Here is a 23293-nt window from a genome sequence, read left to right as displayed (position 1 = left end):
GCCCACCTCACCCTGCAGCAGAGCCTCTTAGTGGAAGTCCTCAGGAGGTCTACAAGAGTCTGCAGCCCTCCTGGGCCTCAGTTTCCCCTTGCCCAGGGGGCGGCACCTGGGAGGTGCTGCGTGGGGATCAGAGTGAGGAGCGTTTGCCAGCCTGAGGCCTCCGAAGCTAGTGCCCACGAGTCTACTCTCCCTCCTGCCGGCCAGAGTAGCCTGCCCTGCTAGCTTGACCAGCCTCATCCTCTCCCCACTTAGAGGGCAGGCTAGGCTGGAATAGAGCAGGGCCTTCCTGCGCCCTCTCCCACGTCGGGAGAGCACTGGCAAGCAGGCACCACCACCCCAGCACCTCCATCCCCAGGCCACCACGCTGCCCTGCCTCCCAGGGGCGGAGGCTACCTCCTCGTGCTTAGGGGCCTGGGAAGTGCACACACTCTCCTTGGGCTCCCGCAGCCCTGAGCACTCACCTTGCTCCTGCTGCTGGGCTGCTCCCAGCCCTAGCCTGCTTTCTGACTCAACCTGGGGCAGGCTTCTGAGCCACTGTGGCCTCAGTTTCCCCACTGTGCAGAGCAAACAGTAGCCCTGATTATTTTACTGCCATGAGAGGGGCAGTGAGGTGTCTACACAAGCAGATCTGACTTCCAGGCCACAGCACATCAGCTGTGCTTCACGTGAGAGAAAAGGGGCACTCGGCCCAGATGACCTGGCTTCCCTGCCACACACACCTGAAGGTTGCCTTGGAAGTCTCACAAAAATCCTTCGTAAGGAGAGTAAGAACTCAAGGAAAGCCCCTGAGGTTGAGGTGTCCGTGGTCCCCAGGCTCAGCTGCCTCACTTGGGGATGGGGTTTCAGACTCACAGAACACTCTCCTCAACACGTTAGAATTCAGATTCTCAGGCCCTGCCAAGTCAGAAACTCAGGGATGGCCCTTGATCTGTACCTTGACAAGCTGTCTGAGGGGTTTCTGAGGCTGCCCGAGTCAGTCAGAGAGCTACTGACTTGGGTAAACCCTTCATTTTTCAGATAATGAAATAGTGGGAAGAACTCAACTGAGGAAATCCTAAGAGTCCCAAGTGCAGCCAAGGTGTCACCACCTCCAGGAAGCCTCCCTGGGTTAATCCCTAGACTGCTGACTGCAGGACTGATCATTTGCTTTCGTGCTCTCCTGCCTAGCCAGAACCCAGCCCATTAACCATTTGTGGGATAGAATGACAATGGTGGGCTCCCCAGCAATCCTTATCAAAATAACACCAGCATTCTTCACAGAGCTAGAACAAACAATCCTAAAATTTGTATGGAACCAGAAAAGACCCCAAATAGCCAAAGCAATCTTGAAAAAGAAAACCAAAGCTGGAGGCATCACAATTCCAGACTTCAAGCTGTATTGCAAAGCTGTCATCATCAAGACAGTATAGTACTGGCACAAAAACAGACACTCAGATCAAAGGAACAGAATAGAGAGCCCAGAAATGGACCCACAAACATATGGCCAACTAACCTTTGACAAAGCAGGAAAGAATCTCCAATGGCACAAAGACAGTCTCTTCAGCGAATGGTGCTGGGAAAACTGGACAGCGATGCAGAAAAATGAACCTGGACCACTTTCTTACACCATACATGAAAATAAATTCAAAATGGATGAAAGACCTAAATGTAAGACAGGAAGCCATCAAAATCCTAGAGGAGAAAGCAGGCAAAAACCTCTTTGACCTTGACTGAAGCAACTTCTTACTCGACACGTCTCCGGAGGCAAGGGAAACAAAAGCAAAAATGAACTATTGGGACCTCATCAAAATTAAAAGCCTCTGCACAGCAAAGGAAACAATCAGCAAAACTAAAAGGCAACGAATGGAATGGAAGAAGATATTTGCAAACGACATATCAGATAAAGGGTTAGTATCCAAAATCTATAAAGAACTTACCAAACTCAACACCCAAAAAACAAATAATCCAGTGAAGAAGTCAGCAAAAGACGTGAATAGACATTTCTCCAAAGAAGACATCCAGATGGCCAACCGACACATGAAAAAATGCTCAACATCACTCATCATCAATCAAAACCACAATGAGATACCACCTCACACCAGTCAGAATGGCTAACATGAACAAGTCAGGCAACAGCAGATGTTGGTGAGGATGTGGAGAAAGAGGATCTCTTTTGCCCTGCTGATGGGAATGCAAACTGGGACAGCCACTCTGGAAAACAGTATGGAGGTTCCTCAAAAAACTAAAAATAGAACTACCCTACAACCCAGCAATTGCACTACTAGGCATTTATCCACGGGATACAGGTGTGCTGTTTCGAAGGGACACATGCACCCCCATGTTTATAGCAGCACTATCTACAATAGCCAAAGGATGGAGAGAGTCCAAATGTCCATCGATGGGCGAATGGATAAAGAAGATGTGGTATATATATATATATATACAATGGAGTATTACTCGGCAATCAAAAAGAATGAAATCTTGTCATCTGCACCTATGTGGATGGAACTAGAGGGTATTAGAGCAAAATTAGAGAAAGACAAATATATGACTTCACTCATATGAGGACTCTAAGATACAAAACAGACGAACGTAAGGAAAGGGAATATAATAATATAATATAAAAACAGGGAGGGGGACACAACATAAGAGACTCTTAAATATGGAGAACAAACAGAGGGTTACTGGAGGGGTTATGGGAGGCGGGATGGGCTCAATGGGTAAGGGGCATTAAGGAAGCTACACCTGAAATCATTGTTGCACTATAGGCTAACTAATTTGGATGTAAATTTAAAAATAAATAATTTAAAAAAAATTTTAAGTATATTTTCAAAGCACAATTTTGCTACAAAACATGAAAAAAAAAAAAAAGTGGGCTCCCCAGGCACCCTGACGCCCTCAGCTGCTCTTCTGTGCCATTGCTGGCTCCCAAGGGGACCTAAGTGCCAATCCTTCACCTGAGGCCCATGCACTATGGGGGGTCTTCCCCAAGATCACACAGTTCCGGGTTCAAAAGGTGACCCAACAATGGTAACCTTGGTGAGTTGGGCCCCAAGATTCTTGGTCACAGAGATGGCGTTTTCCTGAGCCGCCAGCCCCTCCCACCTTGGGGGCAGCAGGGTCTCCGGTCAGGACGGGCTATGGGCAGGCATGCTCAAGTACTCCACTAACTCTCACGGCTGGTGCCAGATCCGACACAAAGCAAGGCCACCCTGTGTCCAGCCTGCAGGGAGACCCACCCCAGTGCTAGGGAGGCTGCCTCGAGCCAGCCTGGGGACTCAGCACCACCCCCTGCTGCCCAAGATGGACCAGCAAGCCAAGGAGGCCAGGGTGCTGAGCTCTCTGCTGGACAGCAGTCCACAGCTGCACCCTGGGGAGCCTCAGCACTCACTGTCACTATGGACAGGTAAGGGACAGAAGTTCAGGGTGGTCACCTGCCCCAGGAGGGTGGGTCCCAGTCCATGTGTCCCAGGCAGCCGCTGGACTCTGCTTCCCCCCGACCCTGGCCAGCCCAGGAATTATCACACCGTTGCTCCCCCAGGGCTCCCTGCCCTCATGGGGGCCTCAGTCCTCCAGTGACTGCATCCCACCCACGTCCCGCCCATCACAGCCCAGAAGGCCACAGGAAGGAGCAGCCAGGAGGGCCCCATCTCTTCGGCTTGGGGTGGTGGCCCTTCCTGCAGCATCTGGGCTGAGGACCCCATAACTGGACTCCCCAACTACACAAGATCCCATATTGCTCATTTTTCAATGACATCAATATAAGTGTACGTAAATGCACAGAAACATGTGGCCGTCCATGACCACACTAGTTACAGAGTTTACTGCAAGGGAGCTGGACAAGGAGGAGACTTCCACCTTCCTTCTACACATTTGTAAACTATTTGGTAACTTTTCTAAATGGCACATCTATTTTGTCAGTGTTAAAGCAACTTTGTTTTTCAGTACAAAGAGGCTGAGTTTTGAGATCAGCAGTTTTCATAAAGGCATGTTAAAGAGGCTGGGCCTGTGAATGGAAGCGGTCACTGCCGCGGGGCACCTTCCAGGCAGGGCCCACAGGGGCTGCGTGGGATGGCCCCAGCGCCTACCCTGCCCTGGGACCCGCCCAGAGACGCTGCCTGGGGCTGGGTCTCCATGACCTGGTGTCCTGCCCACGTGTCCTCCTCTGTCCTCTCCTCTGTGCCCTGAGTCCGTGGGCCTCTCAGAGCCCCTTCTCTGCCCCCACTCAGTCCCTAGCGGAGCCTCCCCCACCAGCCTTGGGCACTGAGGGGGTTCTGGGCTCTGTGCCGAGTGGGCAGGGATTTAGGGCACCCTCAAGTTTGAATCCCACTCTTCAACGGCCAGCTCCTGGCCCCTGGACAAGTGTCCCTAGCCTCAATTTCTCCAGCCATTAAATGGGGATGAGGGCGACCCCTGCCGAGCCCCCTGCTCAGTTCTGCCGGCCACCCCCACCTGGCCCCGTGGTCCCTTCTGTTCTTGCCCATGGGCTCCTCCTCCCAATCCCAGCACCAGCAGGCATCGCGATCACTGGCCACACCCCTGTGTGTCCTCCGCACCCCTCCTCGGGAAAGGGCCCGAGTGGAGCCTCCAGGATACCTGGGCTCCTGTCTCAGTGGGGAACACACAGCAAGCGCAACCATAATAAGAAACGATACGCTCTGACTACCTCACACGAGCCATCAGGGACACTAATGCCAGCACCAAGTCAGCTCATTAATCCTCACAAGCCTCACAAAACCCGTTATTCTCCATCTGCGGCAGAAGAGGACAAGGCACAGAGAGACTAAGCAACTGGCGCAGGTCACACAGCTGGATTGCCGCAGGGCCAGGATGGCAACGAAGGCAGTCAAGGGGACCCGAATCTGAGCCTGGCTCGGCCACTTGCAGCTTGTCAGGATCCTCGACCTCCCAGAGCCTTAATCTGCCCACCTGTGGAATGGGCAGAGGGTGCACTACTTCAGAGATTTGCTGGGAGGATGAAATGGGCACTTGGGTAAAGCATCGCACAGCAGACATGGGATCACCTCCCCATCCCGGAGGAGCCACCTCCCCAGATATGCCTACTCAGCACCCCACACAGGCCATGTGGGTCGTCTGGGACAAAGGAGCACTGGATTCTTGTAGACACGCAGGCCCCCAGAGAGCCCGGGCCTACACGGATGCTCGAGAGCGGGTGCCAGCGCGTCAGCACCACCGGGGGGCTTGTGGGAGTGCGCTCATCCTGAGCCAGAACTCACCCTTTCTCGGGAGATTTAGATCCTCTTCTAAAGTATCGCCGCTGCTTCGAGTGGGGCTCAACCAGCAGGACCTTCACCTGGCGGCTCACTAAGATGTAGGACCTGGAATCCCAGCCCAGGCCTGCCGGCTCAAGGCTACGGTTTGTTTTGGTTTTTTTTAATTTTTTTTTAACGTTTTATTTATTTTTGAGACAGAGAGAGACAGAGCATGAACGGGGGAGGGGCAGAGAGAGAGGGAGACACAGAATCGGAAGCAGGCTCCAGGCGGGGCTCGAACTCACAGACCGCGAGATCGCGACCTGAGCTGAAGTTGGACGCTCAACCGACTGAGCCACCCAGGCGCCCCTCAAGGCTACGTTCCTGAGGACACACTTGTCCCTTTGAGAGCGTTAGCCTGCAGGTGAGCCAGCTTCCCCTAGGTCAGTGCTGCGGCTGGACACCAGAACCACGCGGGTCTTTAAAAAAAACACTTCGCCCAGCCCACCCTCCGCCCCAACGATACAGATTTAACTGGCCTGGGGTACGGTCCACGCACTGGCGGTTTTTCAGAGTTTTCCAGGTGAATATGGGAGCAGGAGGCACAGGGAGCCCCTCTTCCACCTCTGCTGCCCGTGGCTATGTCCAGACGTGGCTGGAGGCTGTGGACACTGGGAGGAGAGCTCTGGAAGCTTCCTGAGGCCAGGCCCCGGGGGTGGGGAGGATGGAGCTGGGCCCGGCCAGCTTTCCACACCAGCTTCCTCCACACCAGCTTCCTCCACACCAGCTTCCTCCACACCAGCTTCCTCCACACCAGCTTCCTCCACACCAGCTTCCTCCACACCAGCTTCCTCCACACCAGCTTCCTCCACACCAGCTCTAGGTCCTGAGACTGGAACCCGCACCTCTGCTCCCAGTCAGCTGGGGCCAACCCGGACTCACACCCAGCCTCCTCCGACTCTCTGCAGCCCCTCCTCTGTTCAGGCAGGAAGGCGAGCACCTTCTAGTTATAGCCGCGCTCAGCTCCCCGTGAGGCAGGTGAAAGCGGTTCACCATCTCCTGGAAGCTGGGCCTTGAGAGCTTCCCACCTACCTCACAGGGCCAGGTGGGCACAAGGGCAGGCCCACGTGCACAGGTACCCAGGTGCTCCTGCTCAGGGGAGACCCGGCCCTGAGTTTAGAGACAGCAGCCACGTGCCAGCGCTTGCCCATTCCATGCCTGGTTTTAGCTGGCTCTCTGGGGGCACCATCTATGGAGGAGGGGAGTCCTGCCTGCCTCTGGGCCCCAAGTCTCAAGGGTGCCAGGGTGCCAGGGGAGAGGCCAGGCCACTGCCCCTCCCGGGCAGAGTGGCACTTTGGGGGCTGGCGTGGGATGGGGGCAGCAGGGCGGAGAGGCAGAGTCCGAGGGCCCCTTCGCTACCTGCCAGCGGCAGTGTCCCGCAGGCTGGCCGTAGGTGAGGTGGGCCAGGCGGGCAAAGCGCTGGGGCAAAGCATCTGGCCCGGCCCAGCTCCATCCTCCCCGCCCCTCCCCCGGGGCCTGGCCTCAGGAAGCTTCTTCCATCTTCCTGCCCTTTCCCACCACGCCCCCTACCACTTTGTTCCATCCAGCACATCTGTGGCTGCTCCCCAAACAGGAAGTGACTACAGAGGGGCCCCGGAGCTGCCGCTGCTTCAGGGCTCACACCTGCTGCCCCTCCACGGTCCAGTAAGGGACACGACCTTGGGGGACCCCCAGCCCCCTGCAACTCCATCCCTAGAATGCTCCTTGTCTGCACCCCCGCCCACACCCACCAGCGTCCTTTCATGTGGGCTCAGGTCTGGGACTACAGTGCCAGAGTCCAGAGTGGAGTCGGGAGGCACACACTGTCTCAACGACAATGGGGAAGCCTCTGAGCTGCGCTGAGCCTCAGTTTCCTCCCCTGTCGATTCGGTGTGTAGTTTCTTGTTCCAGGTCCCTGGCAGGGCAGTGGTGAGGGCCATGGAGGCTCAGAGGAAAGGAAGGAAGGAGGCTCAAAGGAGGAAATGGCAGCTACCATCCTGTGAGTGGCACCTGATGCCACTGTGGGCCACCACATCTGTGCTTTGCCTCGATGACACCGGAGTGGCCCAGCGCTGGCTGCCATGGCTTCGAACCCACTCCCTCTGGCCTGGGGCCTCACGGCCATCAGCAGACCACACGCCTCCTGCCCTAGGCTGTGGGCTCGCGCTGAGGCCATGCGCTGTGGATCCATCCAGGCCCTGTGAACAGCTCAGAAGCCAGGGTGTAGCCAGGTTACCCCCCCAGGGGCGAACTTGGACCAATGGGACATGGGAGGCAGAGGTAAGCTCCCCTTCCTTACCCCAGATGGACTGTTTGAGATACAGAAGCCTCACAGAGGCTCCCCAAAGACATCAGTGAGACCGACTCCTACAGGAAGGCATCCCGCATCCATTCACCCCCTCCATCGCTCGTGCTTCCCTGGGACCACACTCCCCACTAAGTGCTGGCACATCCGCTCTGGCTCAGGCTCTGATCTCTACGGAAGCCGGGCTTGGAGGAGAGCATCTGTTTGTCTTGTTCCTGCGCCTCCTTCCCATGCCTACAATAGGCACACGCCTGTGGCCGACTGTCAGATGAGGACACCGGCCTCTGAACTTCACAGCGAGGGTGTGGGAGTGCAGGAGGGGAGAGCGCATGGAACACGGCTTCCAGCCCAGAGCAAGTGCTCACGCACCAGGCAGTCAGAGTCCAGAAAGTAAACGCTGTTGTCTGGGTTCTGCTCAGCCTGGCTGAGGACTGCTTGCACGTGGTCCTCGATCCCTGGGTACCTTCCCACAGCGCAGTCTGGAGCTCTGCGTCAGTGCACCTCAGCCAAAGTACTCAGCTCCTGAGTACTCGCAGCTGCCCCGCGTGTCGCGCACACACACGCACACGTTCTAAGGAACACACTGACAAAAGCATCGGCAGCGTGGATGCTGCCTGGACGGAGGGCCCAGGAGAAGACAGAAGCACAGTGAGCGGGGCAGACGGTCTCAGAGACCTCGAGAGAATAAGTGGCAAGAACGCAGGCAGCCCCAGGGCCACGAGAGACCTGGCAGAGATGGGGAAAGGGTTTTGAGGGGCTTTCTGTAGAAGATTATGAATCAAATTCCCTTTTGCAGCCTCCTAAGAGACGTTAGCTAGAGATCTGAATGCCACTCGCTGCCACAGTGCTTTTCAATATGGCCCTAGCAGCAAACTCGGGCCTTGAGGGCTCCACGCCCCTCCATCGGGCAGCAAAACAAAGGAGGGCATCTGTTTCCAGCCACACGAGTGCAAAAGCCAGATGCGCCCTGGGAGGGACGCACACATCATACCTTCTGTGACCTGGGACACAGATGATCTTCTCCAGCTGGGCACAAGATGGCCTTCCCAGACCCTGCACCCCACTCACATCTCCCCCCGACCTCTCCCGGCCCCTGGGAGCTGCAGCTCTGACGGAGGCCCAGAACCTGTTGTGAGCACCCAAATTGCCCATCGCTCCTCGCCTCCATATGCTGTCATGTCTGCCCAGGCCTGGGTAAGGGCTACACTCCTTCCTGAGTGCCTTTCCTGCTTTCTGTACTGAGATGCCCAGCAAGGTCCGGGGGAACGGGGGTGGGGGGGGGGTCACACTGCCCAATGGTCTTGTAAAACACTCCCACAGCTGATGAGCTGATGTCACAAACAATTTACTTGAACATACTTGAGTAAGGAATATAAGTGACATTGACTCTAGAGAAACATCCAGTTGCTGCAGTAACCGTATGCAGAGGTGTCCGTGTTTGCAACTGTCCCGGCAGTGCTGTGCACCTTCTGGAGGTGTTCTCATGCCCAGGGTCTGCTCTCATCCGAACTGGCCTTCATCCCTGGCCTCTCAGCCCCGGAGGGAGCCTCCAGTTCACTGCCTCATCCCACAGGGGCTTTACCCTCCCAGCTCTGGGCAGGAAGGGACTCAGGGCGGCCAGGTGGGGGCAGGAGCCTCATCACAGGAGGGGCCATGGCCTGTCCCACCGCTGGGCGCCCTGGGGCTCTCAGGCCTCCTGGCCTCTGATATCCAGCTACCTGCTCCCAACACCAGCTCTGCCCCACAAGGCATCTTCTGGGAAAGAGGAGGCAGGGCTCAACCCCGACCCAGGGCTTTTGCAGGAAACAAGCACTTCCTGCAGCCCAAGAGGGGCCTAACAGAAGACCGCCAAAGATAACTGGCTACCCTCAGCCACAGCCAACTTCGCCCCAGTCGATAGTGGGGACGGCAGCCCGTGGAGGGGACGGTATCCTGCATAACAGGACAGGAACAGTGTCAGGCCTCCATTCAACTCTGAAGGAGAAGAACTGGGGCAGGTTCCCAGGGCAGTCAGAACTTTAGGACCTCTTCCAGATCCTGGAGCCTGCAACTCTTGAAATTTCTGAGAAACACAGAAGCAAAAACAAGCTTTCTTTTGACTAACCTTGTTGTACTTCAAGTGTTTGTCATCGGGACTTGGAGGCCGGCCACATGCCGGGCATCACGTGTCTCACTTGATGCAATGCCCCCTAACCCGGTGGGGCGGGGCAGGGGGTGGGGGTGGGGCAGCACAGAGACACCCATTTCTCAGATGAGGACACTGAGTTCACAGCACTTCTATAATGTTGCTCAGGTAGGCAGCGGCGAGTATGTCTGTCCCACAGCCCTGTTCCTTCTCAGGACTGTCACTTCTGCTCACCAGTGTCCCTGTCTGGGGCATGACCCCCTGAGCATCAGATGTAGGCTGAGGCCCTCACCCCGGACACATGGATAAATGCACATTCCCACAGCATCCTGCATATAATTCCAGGGATTGATGGGTTCCCAGAAGCTCATCTATGGATGCAAAGTTAAGAATCGCAGCTTCCTGGAAAATGGGGACAAAAATGGCCTTCAGGGCCCATCCTGCACGAGTCCCCAGGGATCTGCCAGGAGGTGGAAGAGGGACCCCGATCGGCCCTTGCCTCTGCCAGGCTTTGCAAGGGGTGCTGCTTTTGGAGGCAGCACATGGGCTTCTATTTTTTAACCTACTCAACAAAAATGAAGCCTATTTTTAGCTCAGCAAGCTGCAGGGCATCACAATTAGCAACTGAAAATTACACATCTTGCCAGTCTCCCCTCTTTTGGCTGGAGGAGAAAGAGAGAGAGAGACAGAGAGACAGAGAGAGACTGGGTGGGGGAAGAGAAAGTGCTCCTGGAGGGAGCTGGGTCCAGCCTGTGATCCCACAATGGTGGGCCACTTAACCAAGAGGGTAGGATTTGGCAGAGATTTCAGAACGAGTGTATTCATGGAGCTATCTTGGGTTACATCCTGGCTCCAGAAAAATCCAGCCTTAGTGGGAGCAGGCAGGAGCCCCACTGGCACTCAGAGGCCGCATCTGGGGAGAAAACCATGCTGGCTACTTGGACAAGGGCCAGCAACAGCCAGGGCTGGGGAGGAGCACCATGGACCCCATCACCCTTCTAGGGCTGTCTGGTTCTCTGAAATCATTTGCACTGGGGTGGGGGAGGAGGTGAGGTATTCCACAGAGCCCTTCCTCCTTGCCCATCCACCCACCCATCCATCCATCCATCTACACAGCCAGCCAGCCAGCCAGCCAGCCACCCACCCACCCACAAACGTTAACGAGGACCTGCCTAGACATTGTAGACCCACCAATGAAGGAAACAAGGCTCTCTGTCCCCACTAAGCCCCCCGGAGCAGGCTGTGGCTGCCATGCATGATGATCCATATCTGTGGCTGTGATATTAGAGGTCAGCCGGGGATCAGTGCTCTGGAAGAGAAGAGGGTCAGGAGTGTGGGGACAGAGCAGATGGTAACCTATCCGGGCGGAGAGACAGGCCTCCCTGAGGAGGTGAGGTCTGAGCAGACTTGAAGGAGACTTCTGGAAAGGGAAGAGCACTGTGAGCAGAGGGAAGGGCTGGTGCCAAGGCCTCTGGAGCCTTCCATCTCACTTGCCCCCTGGAGAGTCTTCCCTGGAGCATGTCCTCCTTGCTCATTTCCAAACAAATACTTCCTGATCATCTATCTTTCAGCCATGCAGGGCTGCCGTGGGCGGGGTGCCCTCCCTGCCTTCTCCACTGCCTATGTGGGTCTCCAGGGAGACTCTTCTGGCCTTTGTCCAGGATGAGGCACCCCTTCCAGGAGGCCCTCCTGGGATCCGAAAGTGACCCCCCCTTGGGGCACAGACCAGGGAGAGGAATTGGCTGAGGGGACCTTCACTTTACACAGCAGGGAATTCTAAGCAGGAGGTTGCAAGGCAAATCTGTGAATGAAACGCTTGTTTCAGTGCATGCCCCCACCCCGCCCCCAACCACTTCTACAGGATTCCCGGTGCATATGAAAACCTTCCGGTAAACCTTGAGTGGGTCCTTGGCAGCCGTGAAGATTTTGGCCTACTCTTTGGACCCTCACAAGTCACACCGCCTAAGTGGGGGGCCAGCAGTGGGAGGGGGCTACCCCTGCCAAGAGAAGGCCGTCAGGATGCTGAAGGTGGCCTGGATTCTCCAGAACGCTGTGACTCTAAGTTATTAACTTACGAATCTGCCTGCTGGGGGTGGGGGAAGAGTAGGAAGCTGTGTGTTCGGTGAGTGAACCAAGGGGCCCAACTCACCTATTGGCTCTGTCGCCCACTGGGGAGGGGCGAAGGGAGTGGGGAGAGGTCCAGGAGCCCTCCTGGTGAGGACAGAGGCTCAGGGACTCACATGCGTTGTGTCTCCATATTCTGTGCCTTGAGGCCACAGCCAGCATCTTGGGGCCTCCTCCCTTCCCCAGCAAAACTAAGGCCTCACCCCCAACTCAAGCAGGACAGGTCAGGTGGCAGAGGCAGTGCCTCCTTCATTTCCCCCATCTTAATCTTAATCTTAATCTTAATCTTCCCTATCCTGCCATCCTGCTGTCTCCCAACTAGTATCACAGACCAGAAAATGGCAGCAAAAGCGGGAGGGCCAGCAGTGGGCAGGTCACTTCACCGTGGCCTCTGGAGTCCTATCTTCATTGCTGGGTGCTGGGGGAGGGGGAGAGACCTGCAGGGCCTTCCCTCCCCCCACCTCCTGGATCCCACTAACTGGCCGGAAAACCCTAGTGGGAGAGCCCAGACTAGCTGGGGGAGCTGCGTGCCAGACCCTTGGGCTGGCGGAGGTGGGGGGTGGTTGGGGGCTGGAAGCCCAGAGGGCGTAGCGCCCACAGCCAGGGAGTGAGAAGCGGTGGGGGGTCTGAAGGGAGACAGGGGGAAGAGGGGTGCCTGCCCCAAGCGCAGCCACCTCCCTTCTCCAGGCCTCCCTCCTCTCCCCACTTCTCCGATAACACCTGTTATTCATGACAAGCTCAGTGTCCCCGCCTCTGCACCTCCCCTTCCCACTCCAGTGCCTTGGAGCTGGAGCTGCACCCCTGCACTGGGCATTCAAACCGTCTCAGGCAGTCTCCATCCCCACTAGGGGCCACGTGGCACTGGCAGCTGCCCAGGGACCTGCCAGTGGCCACAGGTCCCTCGGGGCATCATCTGCAAAGGGCACAGGTCACACCTGCTTGAGAGAGTCTGTGTTTGCAGCCCACAGTCACTTCCAGAGATTCTGGTGGGTGCAAGAGCTTCCAGGAGCCAGGACCCTGAAAGCCATACGTCGTCCCAGCCCCCCAATAACCCCAGGCCTGCCCTCTGGCTTAGGGGGTTGGATCCTGGGCCACTGGGGAGCAGACCTGCTACCCATTCGTCTCTGGCTCCCCCAGCCCCAGGAATGAAGGACCACCCACCACAGCAGAAGGGCGTGAGCAGCCTCCAGCCCGAATTCAGGTACTCCTAAGGCAGGAACCTCCCTCCTGGGGGCTGTCCTCCCCTCCTCAAACCCCAGCCCTTAGATCTCCCTAACTTGGAGTTGATATGTGTCTCCCTTAAGCACCAGAGAGCTCTGGTCCTGTCCGCTGGGGCCACACGCTGCAGATACTTGGGGTCTGGCTGCAAGCATGAGCTGGGGGTCCAGGACACTGGCAGCTGGAGCCCCACCCTCCTCTGTAAAACACCGGCACCTCCAGCACCTGTTTCAACAGGTGGTAGCAAGCGCGCCATGAGGCCACCATGCTCGGGACATGCTCAGTACTCGCCGGTTTGGGTGGACTTGTCAGTTACCCGCTTCCTTCCTGACACAGATTGTGGGTGGGGCCTGGTGCTGACCTCTCCCTGATCTCACCTCTCCCTCTCACCTCCTCATGCCCAGGTCAGCCAGTAGGCCCCCTCCTGCACACAGGAAGAAAGTGGAGAGAAGCTACCCCCTGCTTCCAGGCAGGCAGACCCATTGACTTGGCTGCGCTGCCCTGCCCTGGCCTGAGGGGGCTCTGAGCTGGATCTGGCCTCGGGGAGGCTGCTTGGCCCCTGCCCAGGGTGGGAAGTGGCAGGGGTGACACGCCCCTGTGGACAGGTCCTCATCCCTCCTCCCTCTGCACCCCCATGGACTTTCTATCACGGAAGTCCTTGGGAGGACATGGCCTGCCCCCTCCCCGCAACTCGGGCCAGGGAGCACCCTGCAGCTCCCACCTCTGGATCCTCCCAGCCGGGTGGGCATCTGGAGCTCCTGGAGGACAACGAGTGACATTCCTTACATAAACCAAGCTTCAAGAAATCACCTTCACAGATGCCCTGAGGAAGGGCTATATTTACCTCGGCGGACCCTCTGGGCCTGGCAGGGCGGTCCTGGGGCCCTGGGGCCCGGTGGAGGCCTGCAGGCCGGACCCCTGCCAGGAGGTGGCTGCCATGGGAACCAGAGCGAGGCAGCACCTCGCGGGGCGCCTCCTCGACAAAGGCCCGGCCTAGGGAGCGATGCTGATAATTAAAGCTTTGTTACGGACGGACGCATGATTCATTTTTCTCCCTCCGGATTCCTTCCTAGCACCAAATACTATTCGAATTGACTGAAAGAATCTTGCCGTCTCCTCTTCACACTCCAAAGTACAAATTCCGCCGAGCCCGGCTGTTTTCCTCATTTTTTTCCTCCTTCTTTTCTCCCTTTCTGTCCAGTCAGCTTCTTCTGGTGGCTGCTCAAGGGACAGAATGTCATTGTCCACCAATAACCGTCCCATTATTGAGGCCGGAGAGGCCCAAGGACAGAGCAGGTAGGATTTCAGAGAATCCCTGCCCTTTCCCGCAGGGCGGCGGCTGGCATGCTGGCCTCCCACTCAGGCCACTCGGGCCCCGCGTTCCCCGCCCCTTCCCCTCTGGCATCCCTCCCTCTTGAGCCAACTCCACCGGATTCCACAGGGGTCACCCCAGCACTTCTGCACATGGGCGGGCGACTTGGCCTCCTGGAGGCTGAGTGGGGCACAGGCTGGGACAGGAGAGAATGCAAACGGAGATAAACTTGGGAGCCAGTCCTGTCATGTCTGGGAGCCCACTCAATGTGCCCCGAAGGAGGAGGGCTGGGGGACCAGGTCACAGACCCCCACCTCACCTGAAATCACCCTCTAGGGCCCCCTTTCTATGTGGAGGGTCCACTTGCAGGGCTGCTACTCAGAGCCTGCATAGTCACTAGAGAGAGCTCCGGCCATCAGGCAGGAAGAGCCCCGGCTCCAGGAGGGAATGGGACAGTGAGGGAACTGCATCAGAGTTGGGGGTCTTTGAGAGGCAGGGAGTCTGGGCCCCTCAGAATGGATGGGTGCGGTGGGGTACAGGCCACGGCTCAGACCTTTCAGGAGTGAGTGCCAGCCTCCACCTCCGAGGCTGCCTGGGGTTGCTGGGGTATGGAAAAAAAAGAACACACAGTTCCTTTATTTTTAAATGACATCTAATTAGGCTGAGCAATGATTTTCCTTTGTGTTTAAAAACAAATAAAAATCAATTTTCTTTGCTTGAATTGTCATCCTCTGGGCAAACGTCCAGAGTGACGCCCCTGGGACCCCGCTGCGCTCCAGGAGCAGGAGGGTTCTGTGCCCCAGCCTCTCTGGTGGGCCAGGGAACCACGGCCTTGGCCAGGGGCCACAGCATCTCAGAAAGACCAAGGCACATGTCTTGACCCTCCAACAAAAAGCTCCCACTTCCTGTGTCCACTCCCTGGACACAGCAGCTTTCCCGCCACACACCCTGTGTCCCCTAGGCTGGGGGCTCATGACCAAGTAGCCAGAACCTGGCCAGCCCCCAGGAGTAGGAGTGGCACCGCTGCCTCTATCCGTCCCCAGGGCAGCACGCTTGCCCACACAAGGCACTTGCTGCTAGCCAGGCAGCCACTGTCCCATTCTCCAGATGAAGGAACAAAGGCTGAAAGGGTGTAAGTCATCAGCCCAGACCTTACAGATCCAAAGTGGAGGGCTGAGATTTGAAGCTTGGTGGGTGTAACCACCACGATCCGGCATAAACCCTAGAGCCACCTGCATGGGCTCAGGAGAAGGGAGAGCAGGTGCACGACAAAGGCAGGTGGGAGCCAGCCAGGCCCCTGCGAGATGGACACCGCCCGGCCCACATGGAGCCACCTGCTTGGAGTGTGCACAAAGGGGCCCGATGAACTCAGCACCGCGGTGGTGTCGGCAGCGGGGAGGGTGCCAGGCCAGGGCCCAAGGGCCAGCCACAAATGTGCCCCCAGAGTCTCCAGACAGAAATGTACAGGTGACAGAATGTTGTGGACACAACGCAACAGCCGAATATTAATAAACAAAGGATGAACCAAAAGTCTACCCGCTTGATTAAAAAACTTCCCTAAAACATGTTTTTGCTAAAGAAGGAATGAAAACTCCAATTACAGGGGCTCCTAGGTGACTTAGTTAAGCACCCAACTCTTGATTTCGGCTCAGATCATGATCTCACGGTTGTGAGACTGAGCCCCACGTCTTGGGATTCTCTCTCTCTCCCTCTCTCTCTCAAAAATAAATAAATAAAAGCTTTAAAAAAAAAAAAAACCCTCCAATTACAGATACATTAGAGAAATAACCCTTATAAAAAAAAAAAACTCCTCATGAAATTTGTTATGTCCAAAGCTACACTCGGAGAAAAATTCATACACTTCAATATATTTTAAGTAAACAAGAAACAACGAAAATGAACTAAGATTCAAAAAGAGCTTCTCAACAAGCAGAGCCTGCAGCAAAGTAAACTGGAAGAAGGAATTACTAAAAGCATATTTAACGAAAGAGAGTGGAATTTGCTGGTTGAATTTAATAGCTGATTTTCTTTAGAAACCACAAAATAAAAAGGTAAACCTCTGGCAGTTCTAATCAACAAAAGGGTGCAAGAAAGGGAGGGAGGAAGGAAAGCAGGAGGTGGGGGCGGCGGGGAGAGAGGAAATCTAAAATGCAGCTCCTAAGAATGAAAACGGGAATCTGGCCACAGACAGGGACAAGAAACTTTAAAAGAATCGACTCTATAAATCTGTGCTAAAAGATCCGAAAGCATTTTGAGCTGGGATATTATTTAGAAAATATAAATAACCAAAATAGACTAAAAACGCTTAAAACCCCAAAAGACCAATAACCATGGTGCAAATTAAGGTAAGCTGACAGCCAACCAGACCTTAGGGAAAAATTAAACCAACTCCTAGCTGAGACAGTTTCCAAAATGAATTATTTCAAGCCTTGGAGAATAAGATAATTTTATACGATATTTAAAGTATTTCAACTACACAATTCATATTGAAAGACTTTCCTATTCATTTTACGAAGCTGACACAACCATGATTTATAAATGTGACAAATATGTCCTGTAATAGAAAGTACATATAAATTCTTACTTATGAATATAGATGAAAAATACCCTAAGCAACTTATCAGTCGAATGAACCTAGAAGCATTTTAAAGCACAATTGACTCTGACCCAGTGGGATTTATTCCAGAAACATGAGGATGATTTAGCTCAGAAAAGCTAGTAAGTCAACACATTAATAGGTCCAAGGAGGAAAGGAATTTGATGATCTTGCTAGATACAGGAAAGCTTTCAATGAAATTTAATATCCATTCTTGGTGAACACTCTTGGCAATTAATGCAGAGGAGCATACTGTTCATGATGAAGAGTATCTATTGAAATTTAGGGCCAATTTCAGACTTAGTAAAAACATTAGAGGCCTTCTCATTAAAATGAAGATCAAGCCAAGGACAACTGCGATTATTTAATGTTGCTTTGGATCTTTCAGAAAACACAATAAGATAAGAAAATAAATAAAAGATACATTAGAAAGGAAGAGGCAGAATGCTCCTTATGTGCAGGTAATATGATTAATCTCTTAGGTTTTCTAGGAAGCCACACTGAAAATCTGTTCAAACTAATAAGAGTGTTCAACTACCAATTACTTAACATACATTTTTAAAAAATAGTTTGCCTATCTACCTCTCCCTGGTGCAAGTGTCCCTAACCCCAAAGATATCCTCACTCAGTCTATTTGGAGCAGGTGCTGTGACATTCGTTCCAACGGCAGCAGTAGGGAGAGGTGTGTGTGAGCACGCCCAGGTGCCCTGGGACCCGCCAGCTCAGCAGGTGTCCCAGCCTTTGGCCAGGGACACAATGTCCACCCAAGTCAGCCGCCTGGCCCACAGCCTGCTTTCCTGGCCACACACCCATGACACTGCACCATTGTGCCCTCTGGGCTGGGCGCTGCCTGTTTCCACCCTCCTCTGGGACCGTGCCAGCCCTCTTCTTTTTTTTTTTTTAATTTTTTTTTTAATGTTTATTTATTATTTTTGAGACAGAGAGAGACAGAGCACAAGCAGGGGAGGGGCAGAGAGAGAGGGAGACACAGAATCTGAAACAGGCTCCAGGTTCTGAGCTGTCAGCACAGAGCCCGACGCGGGGCTCGAACTCACGAACTGTGAGATCATGACCTGAGCCGAAGTCGGACGCTTAACCGACTGAGCCACCCAGGCGCCCCCTGCCAGCCCTCTTCTAAGGATGTTGCTCACAGCCCTGCTACTCACAGGAAGTCCAGGCTCTGTGATGAATGTCAGCTCCTCCTGCCTCCTGGTGCTGCTGCAGCCTTAGACCTTGAAGCCTCGGCTTCCACTTGTGTCGCTAGTACAGCGACCTCCTGAGGGTTAAGGGAGACCCATGAGCTGGCCCCCAAGTCCTCTGACTCATACCTGCCAGCCCCACCTCAGGCAGGGGTGGCTAGTACGGCAGCCACACTGACATTTGGGAAATGCCGTGGGCTTGGCCCCAGCCAGGCAGGCGGGTGTGAGCAGGATGGCGAGGGCAGGGTTATTCCACCGGAGGCAGAGGTGCAGGGCAGTGGGTTTGTCAGAGAAACCCTGCCTATGACAAGGAGGCCACAGGGCCAGAAGCTGCAGGACTGCAGAGAGGGGAGGGCAAAGAACCCCAGTAAAGGCCCCTGGCTGCCCTCCTTCTCCTGAGATCCCAAGACCCCGGTGCCTTCGGCCATACGCTCCCACCCGACTGCTCACCCCACGGCCCCTCAACCTATCTGCCTCTGGGATCCCCCACAGGGACCAACCGGCCCTGAACCTGGCACAGTGGAGGCATCCTGGTCTGGGAGCCAGTTCTGCCCCTGACCTCCGGGCTGAACTCAGGTAAGCCAGGACCCCGTGGGCCTCAGTTTCCGCATGTGTAAAACAAGGAGACAGAACTAAGTAGTCTCCACAGGCCATTTCCAGCCTTCATATTTGTTCCTTCCTTCCCTCACTTAGTCAGTCAACAAACATCCATGAAGTCCTACTGACCTGGGCTGCACCCTTGGAAATGGAAGAACCCACGGACCTCAGCATCTGCCAGGGCAGACAGATGTAACACCACAGAGCAGTACGAGCAACTCAGGACCAGGGTCCGTGCCAGATACCAAGGAAGCACAAGGGTCGGGGGACTAACTCTGTAGAAAGAGGTTAAGGAGGGCTTCCTGGAGGAGGTGATTTTGAGAGGGGCTTCCAAGGATGACCAGAGGTTTTCCAGCAGCTTAGGAGAAGAGCAAGGAGATACAACTGCTCTCCTGACCGACACAGCCCTCCTCTGCTCACTCACCAGTGGCTGCCCTGGAGGGTGAGGTCCAAGAAGCCCCGAGGTACGGAGGGTGCAGACAGCTTCCACAGATACAGCTCCAACACAGGCTGTGTCATTCCTGAGCAAAACCCTACCCATTCCCCCCAGCAGCCCTCCGTACAGCCCAGCCATTGAAGACAGCACCACTGTGGTCCTGTGCTTGGTGGGTACAGGACCTGCCAGCAGTGCTGAACCCAGTGCTCTTGCACCCTGGCCAGCCCCCTGGCCCACAGCAGCCAGGTCAACACAAGATTCTGCAGCTCCCTCAGTCCGTCCTGCTGCCCCTGGTGAAGTTCACACAAAGGGTCCCCGGCCCAGCAGGCAGGCCCAGCAAGACGGTGGTGTGGTGCCTGGGGCAGCATGGGCCCAGGACCAGGCTGTCCTGAGCCAGCAGGCACAGGGGTAGCAGTGTGGCCAGGGGGCAGCAAGGGACCCACAGGGTAGGGCAAGCTGGGGCTCCAAATTAGCACTCTGCGCCAGACCTCTGCCCACGCGCTCTCTCTCTCTCGCCTGCCCACCCCATTGCTAGGTGACCTCTCCCCAGGGGATGTCAAACTGTTGCTGCCTCTTGCCCACCCCCCACCATTCCACCTGCATCCCTTCCCACCTTTCGCTGAGACCAATGCCCTCCTTCCTGGAGTCAGCCTGCCTCTCCCCGTCTCCAGCACCACATCTCAGCCACGAGCAAGGCCTCTTGCTCTAATTCAGAGTGTGTCCGGATCGGCCCTTCTCTCCCCCACCCCTGCCTCCCTGGTCTGAGCTCCTGGGCCACTGTGCTGGCCCCACTGTCCTCTCCCTCTCACCTGCTCTGCTCCTGACATCCAGCCTCTTGTCGGCCTCTGGACACGCAGGCCTCTTCAAAGCCCCGCCTGGTGTTGTCCTGGTGTGCCCCTCCACTCCCATTGCCATCTACCTCCTTCCCTGCCCTCTGTCAGGTCCTCATGCACACGTCACACATGCAGAGACCTCCCCTAACTGTCCTACCCAAGGTACACACAGCACCCCCTCAGTGGTGGTCCCTACACTGGGCCCTACCTGCCAGGCCAAGCAGGCTTGTCACTATTGGTCCTAGTGAGACTGAGTGAGGCCACATGACTCGTCCGGCTCAAGAGCAGCAAGGAGAAGTGACAGGTGGCGGTCTGTGCTGGGGCATTAAAATACTAGTGCCGGAGACCGTCTCCCCCTCTGCCACGGAACCTGTCAGCCTGAGGCCTTGAGTGAAGAAGGCTTGGAGCAGAGTCCAATTTGCATTGTGTTGTTAAAAGCCACTAGATTCCGTGGGTTTTTTTTTGTTTGTTTGTTTCTGCAGATAACCTAAACTATTCTGACTGATGTTCCCGCCCTAGATCCTATTCCTCTTTCTTGCTTCACTTTTTCTCTTTATCACTTAGCCACCATGCAACATTCCATATTGTATTTAAGTTTTTCCTAAGTTTATTTTTTTTAAGAAATCTCTACACCCGAACACGGGGCTTGAACCCATGACCCCGAGATCAAGAGTTGCACACTCTTCTAACCGAGCCAGCCAGGTGCCACTCACATTGCATTTATTGACGGGGCTTTCTCCCCATCCTCAAGCGCTAGAAGGTGAGCTCTATGAGGACAGTGACTGTCGTGTGTTTGTTCCCCTGCTGAAGTCACAGTACCCGCACACAAGTGTTTAATCAATTCACCAAATAGGTGAATTAACGAAGCAACAAATGAGTCCCGTATCTTTGGCACAGCCAGGGCCGGCCAGCTCAGCTGAGGCCCTCTTCCGTGCCCTCACCCACACTGGGCCTGAGCTCCCAGGTCTGTGCGGTCTCAGCTACACGCTGAGGGGGCTTGGGACAGCGACAGCACCCTGTACCTGAATCACACCGCCAGTCCATCTCAAAGGGTGGCTTCCAACAAAGAGCCACAGAAATGCATCACATTGCCTCATGCTCAGGATTAAGTCTCAGTTCCCTACCTGAGCCATCCAGAAAGGAAGCTGCCCCTCACCTTGGAGCCCATGCTCCTTGAAGCCCCTCCCCCAGCCCCAGCTCAGTCTCCTTAAATACGCAGGCATTCATGTGCCCACACAGGCACAACCCTGCCCCCATACACACCTCTCCCTCCTCCTCTCCCGCTCTCACTCCCCATATATAAACATGCCTGCATTTTCGCATACTCTCACTCTCGCCCACACATGGCACACACACAGACACACCTCCCACGTACCCACTTCATCACAGACCTCCTCCTCTCCCCCACCTCCTCCAGGGCAAACAGGTGGTTCTGTGCCCGTCAAGCCTGGGAAAGGATCCAGGGTCGTCCTGGCTCTAACAAGCCTGCCTGCCAGTCCCAGGGCAGCCATCCCGCTCCTTGCCTTGCTGCCGGGGGGTGCTGTCTCCTGCCTCTCTGGCCCTGTTCACACCACAGGGGCCCCCACTAGGTTTGCAGGAACCCCCCAGCCATAGATGACCATTGGCATCAGCAAGCCATACCCGAAAGAGGGCAGCGGCAGCCTGAGCCACCCATGGGTTCCGAGCCCTGGGCGCCGCCCACCTGGCAGCAGGTGCCCCACTGCGGACACGCAGAGGGAGTGGTTCCCAAGGGCAGCCTCCTTCTGAGCCGAGCCAGGCCACAGATGTTCCGGATGGTCTCACTAGTTGCCGAAGGTCAGCGCCTCTTCCCGAGCTCTCGGCGGCGCAAGAACCCCCTGCCCCCGGTCTTGCTGCAACCAAGGGGTTGCCTTGCGTGCTCACCCACGTCGCCGCCTCGCGACCCGCTGCCCCGCACCTGCCACGTGCCGCATCCCTACCTGGGGCTCCAGAAACATCCTGGCTGCCTACACCGCGCGCCGTGCCCTGGCGCTGCAAGCGCCCCGCGTGCGGCCGCTCCTCTCCTCGAGCGCCCGGGAAGCTCCCGCCCCCCGACCCCGCCCGCGGGCTTCTCCATACCCGCTGCCCTCCGGCTCGCAGCCTCCCGAGGGGCGGGGCGGGGCGGGGCCAGGGGCGGGGAAAGCGGAGGGGCTGGGTGGGGCCGAGGACCTCTTGGCCCGGCCAAAAACGGGGCGGAACCTGGGCCGCGGGCGGGGCCGGGAGGGCGGGGGCGTCGGGAGTGGGGCGTGGCGCGGCGCGGCGGGACTGGGAAGGGGAGAGGGCCCGAGCGGCGGGTTGCCGCTGGGAGGGTGGTGGGGAAGGGACAGGGGTAGGGGCACCGCGAGGGGCGCGGCGAGGGCAGCTCGCGCGGGCCCGGCTCTGGGTTTCGGGCGCGGAGCGAGGCATCAGTCGGGCGGCCGCACCAGCGCGTCGGTGCTGGGTGGCGCCGGTGTGCCACCGCGCGAAGCGGTGCTCTGTGGGTCCAGACTCCGTGCGGGACGCGAGCAGTGTTGGTGAGATGCCGCTCCCGGGAGGCCCCACTGGAACCCCATCTCCTCCCTTTGAGCCTCTCCGCGACCTTTGCGACCTCACCTCATCGTAGATATTCACTACAGAGCTAAGGCAGGTGCTCGGCCAGCACTTGGCTTGAGTGCTTCCCCTGACGGGGCGCTCACTCTGGCCCCAAGCGGCACACGTAACTCTGTTCTTCCATTTCCTTGCGTGAACACAGGGGACACGGCAGCTGCTTTTGTGGGAGGACTAATCTGAAACACGGTTTAGGGTTGGGCCTGGCACATGGCAGATTCAGGCGTCATTCCACCCCCAGAAGCCACAGCGTTCGGAAGAAATCCTGTCAGGTGACAGGTCACCCCCTCCACCGTGTGCCTGCCGTGGACCCCAACCCAGGCTCTCAGAATCTGTATGGAAAAGATGGACTGAGCAGAGAGCACCCTTCCTGGGAGATCTGGAACTGGAGAGCCCAGAGGCTGAGTTGGGAGACCAAGCTGGGGTGGGACTCTGAGGGAGTCACCACTAGAGAGGAACAGGGACATTCTCAGCTTGCACGTTATAGAGAGGAGGAGGGGATGCTCAGAGAGAGGCTGACACAAGCCCAACAGGGCTCATGAGGAAGCCCGGGGGCACAGATGGGCAGAGGTGACCCTGTCTGTGTCCAGACCAGTCCCTGGATGTCTACCCTTTGCCCAGTGAGACAGCCATCTCTCCTCCCACTACCCCTTCTTCTTTGCCTGCTCTCTTAGCAGTCCCAAGATTGGCCACCAGGCTGAGTGCCGGTGGAC

The 23293-nt window shown here is 56.2% G+C and overlaps 1 protein-coding gene across 6 annotated transcripts in view; it reads right to left on the bottom strand.

Annotated features, from left to right (window-relative positions):
- Positions 1-23293, bottom strand: part of RASGEF1A (RasGEF domain family member 1A) — an 86595-nt gene that overhangs the window by 13375 nt on the left and 49927 nt on the right. Inside the window, exon 1 of one of the 6 annotated variants that reach the window (XM_019445013.2) lies at positions 22587-22706. The exons of 3 other annotated variants lie outside the window; for them this stretch is intronic. Coding sequence is in view for 1 of the 3 variants with exons in the window: in XM_019445008.2 (XP_019300553.1) it covers positions 21935-21952 (18 nt within the window). In the remaining 2 variants the exon portion in view is untranslated. Of the gene's footprint in view, positions 1-21678; positions 21857-21934; positions 22100-22586; positions 22707-23293 lie in introns of those variants that run through there. 2 more of the 6 variants (XM_019445008.2, XM_019445011.2) reach the window with 2 other exon arrangements.

This window comes from Panthera pardus, unplaced genomic scaffold (assembly GCF_024362965.1).
Source record: "Panthera pardus isolate Hobbes unplaced genomic scaffold, ASM2436296v1 HiC_scaffold_22, whole genome shotgun sequence".
Taxonomy (NCBI): Eukaryota; Metazoa; Chordata; class Mammalia; order Carnivora; family Felidae; genus Panthera; species Panthera pardus.
This window is presented reverse-complemented; position numbering and strand designations above follow the sequence as displayed.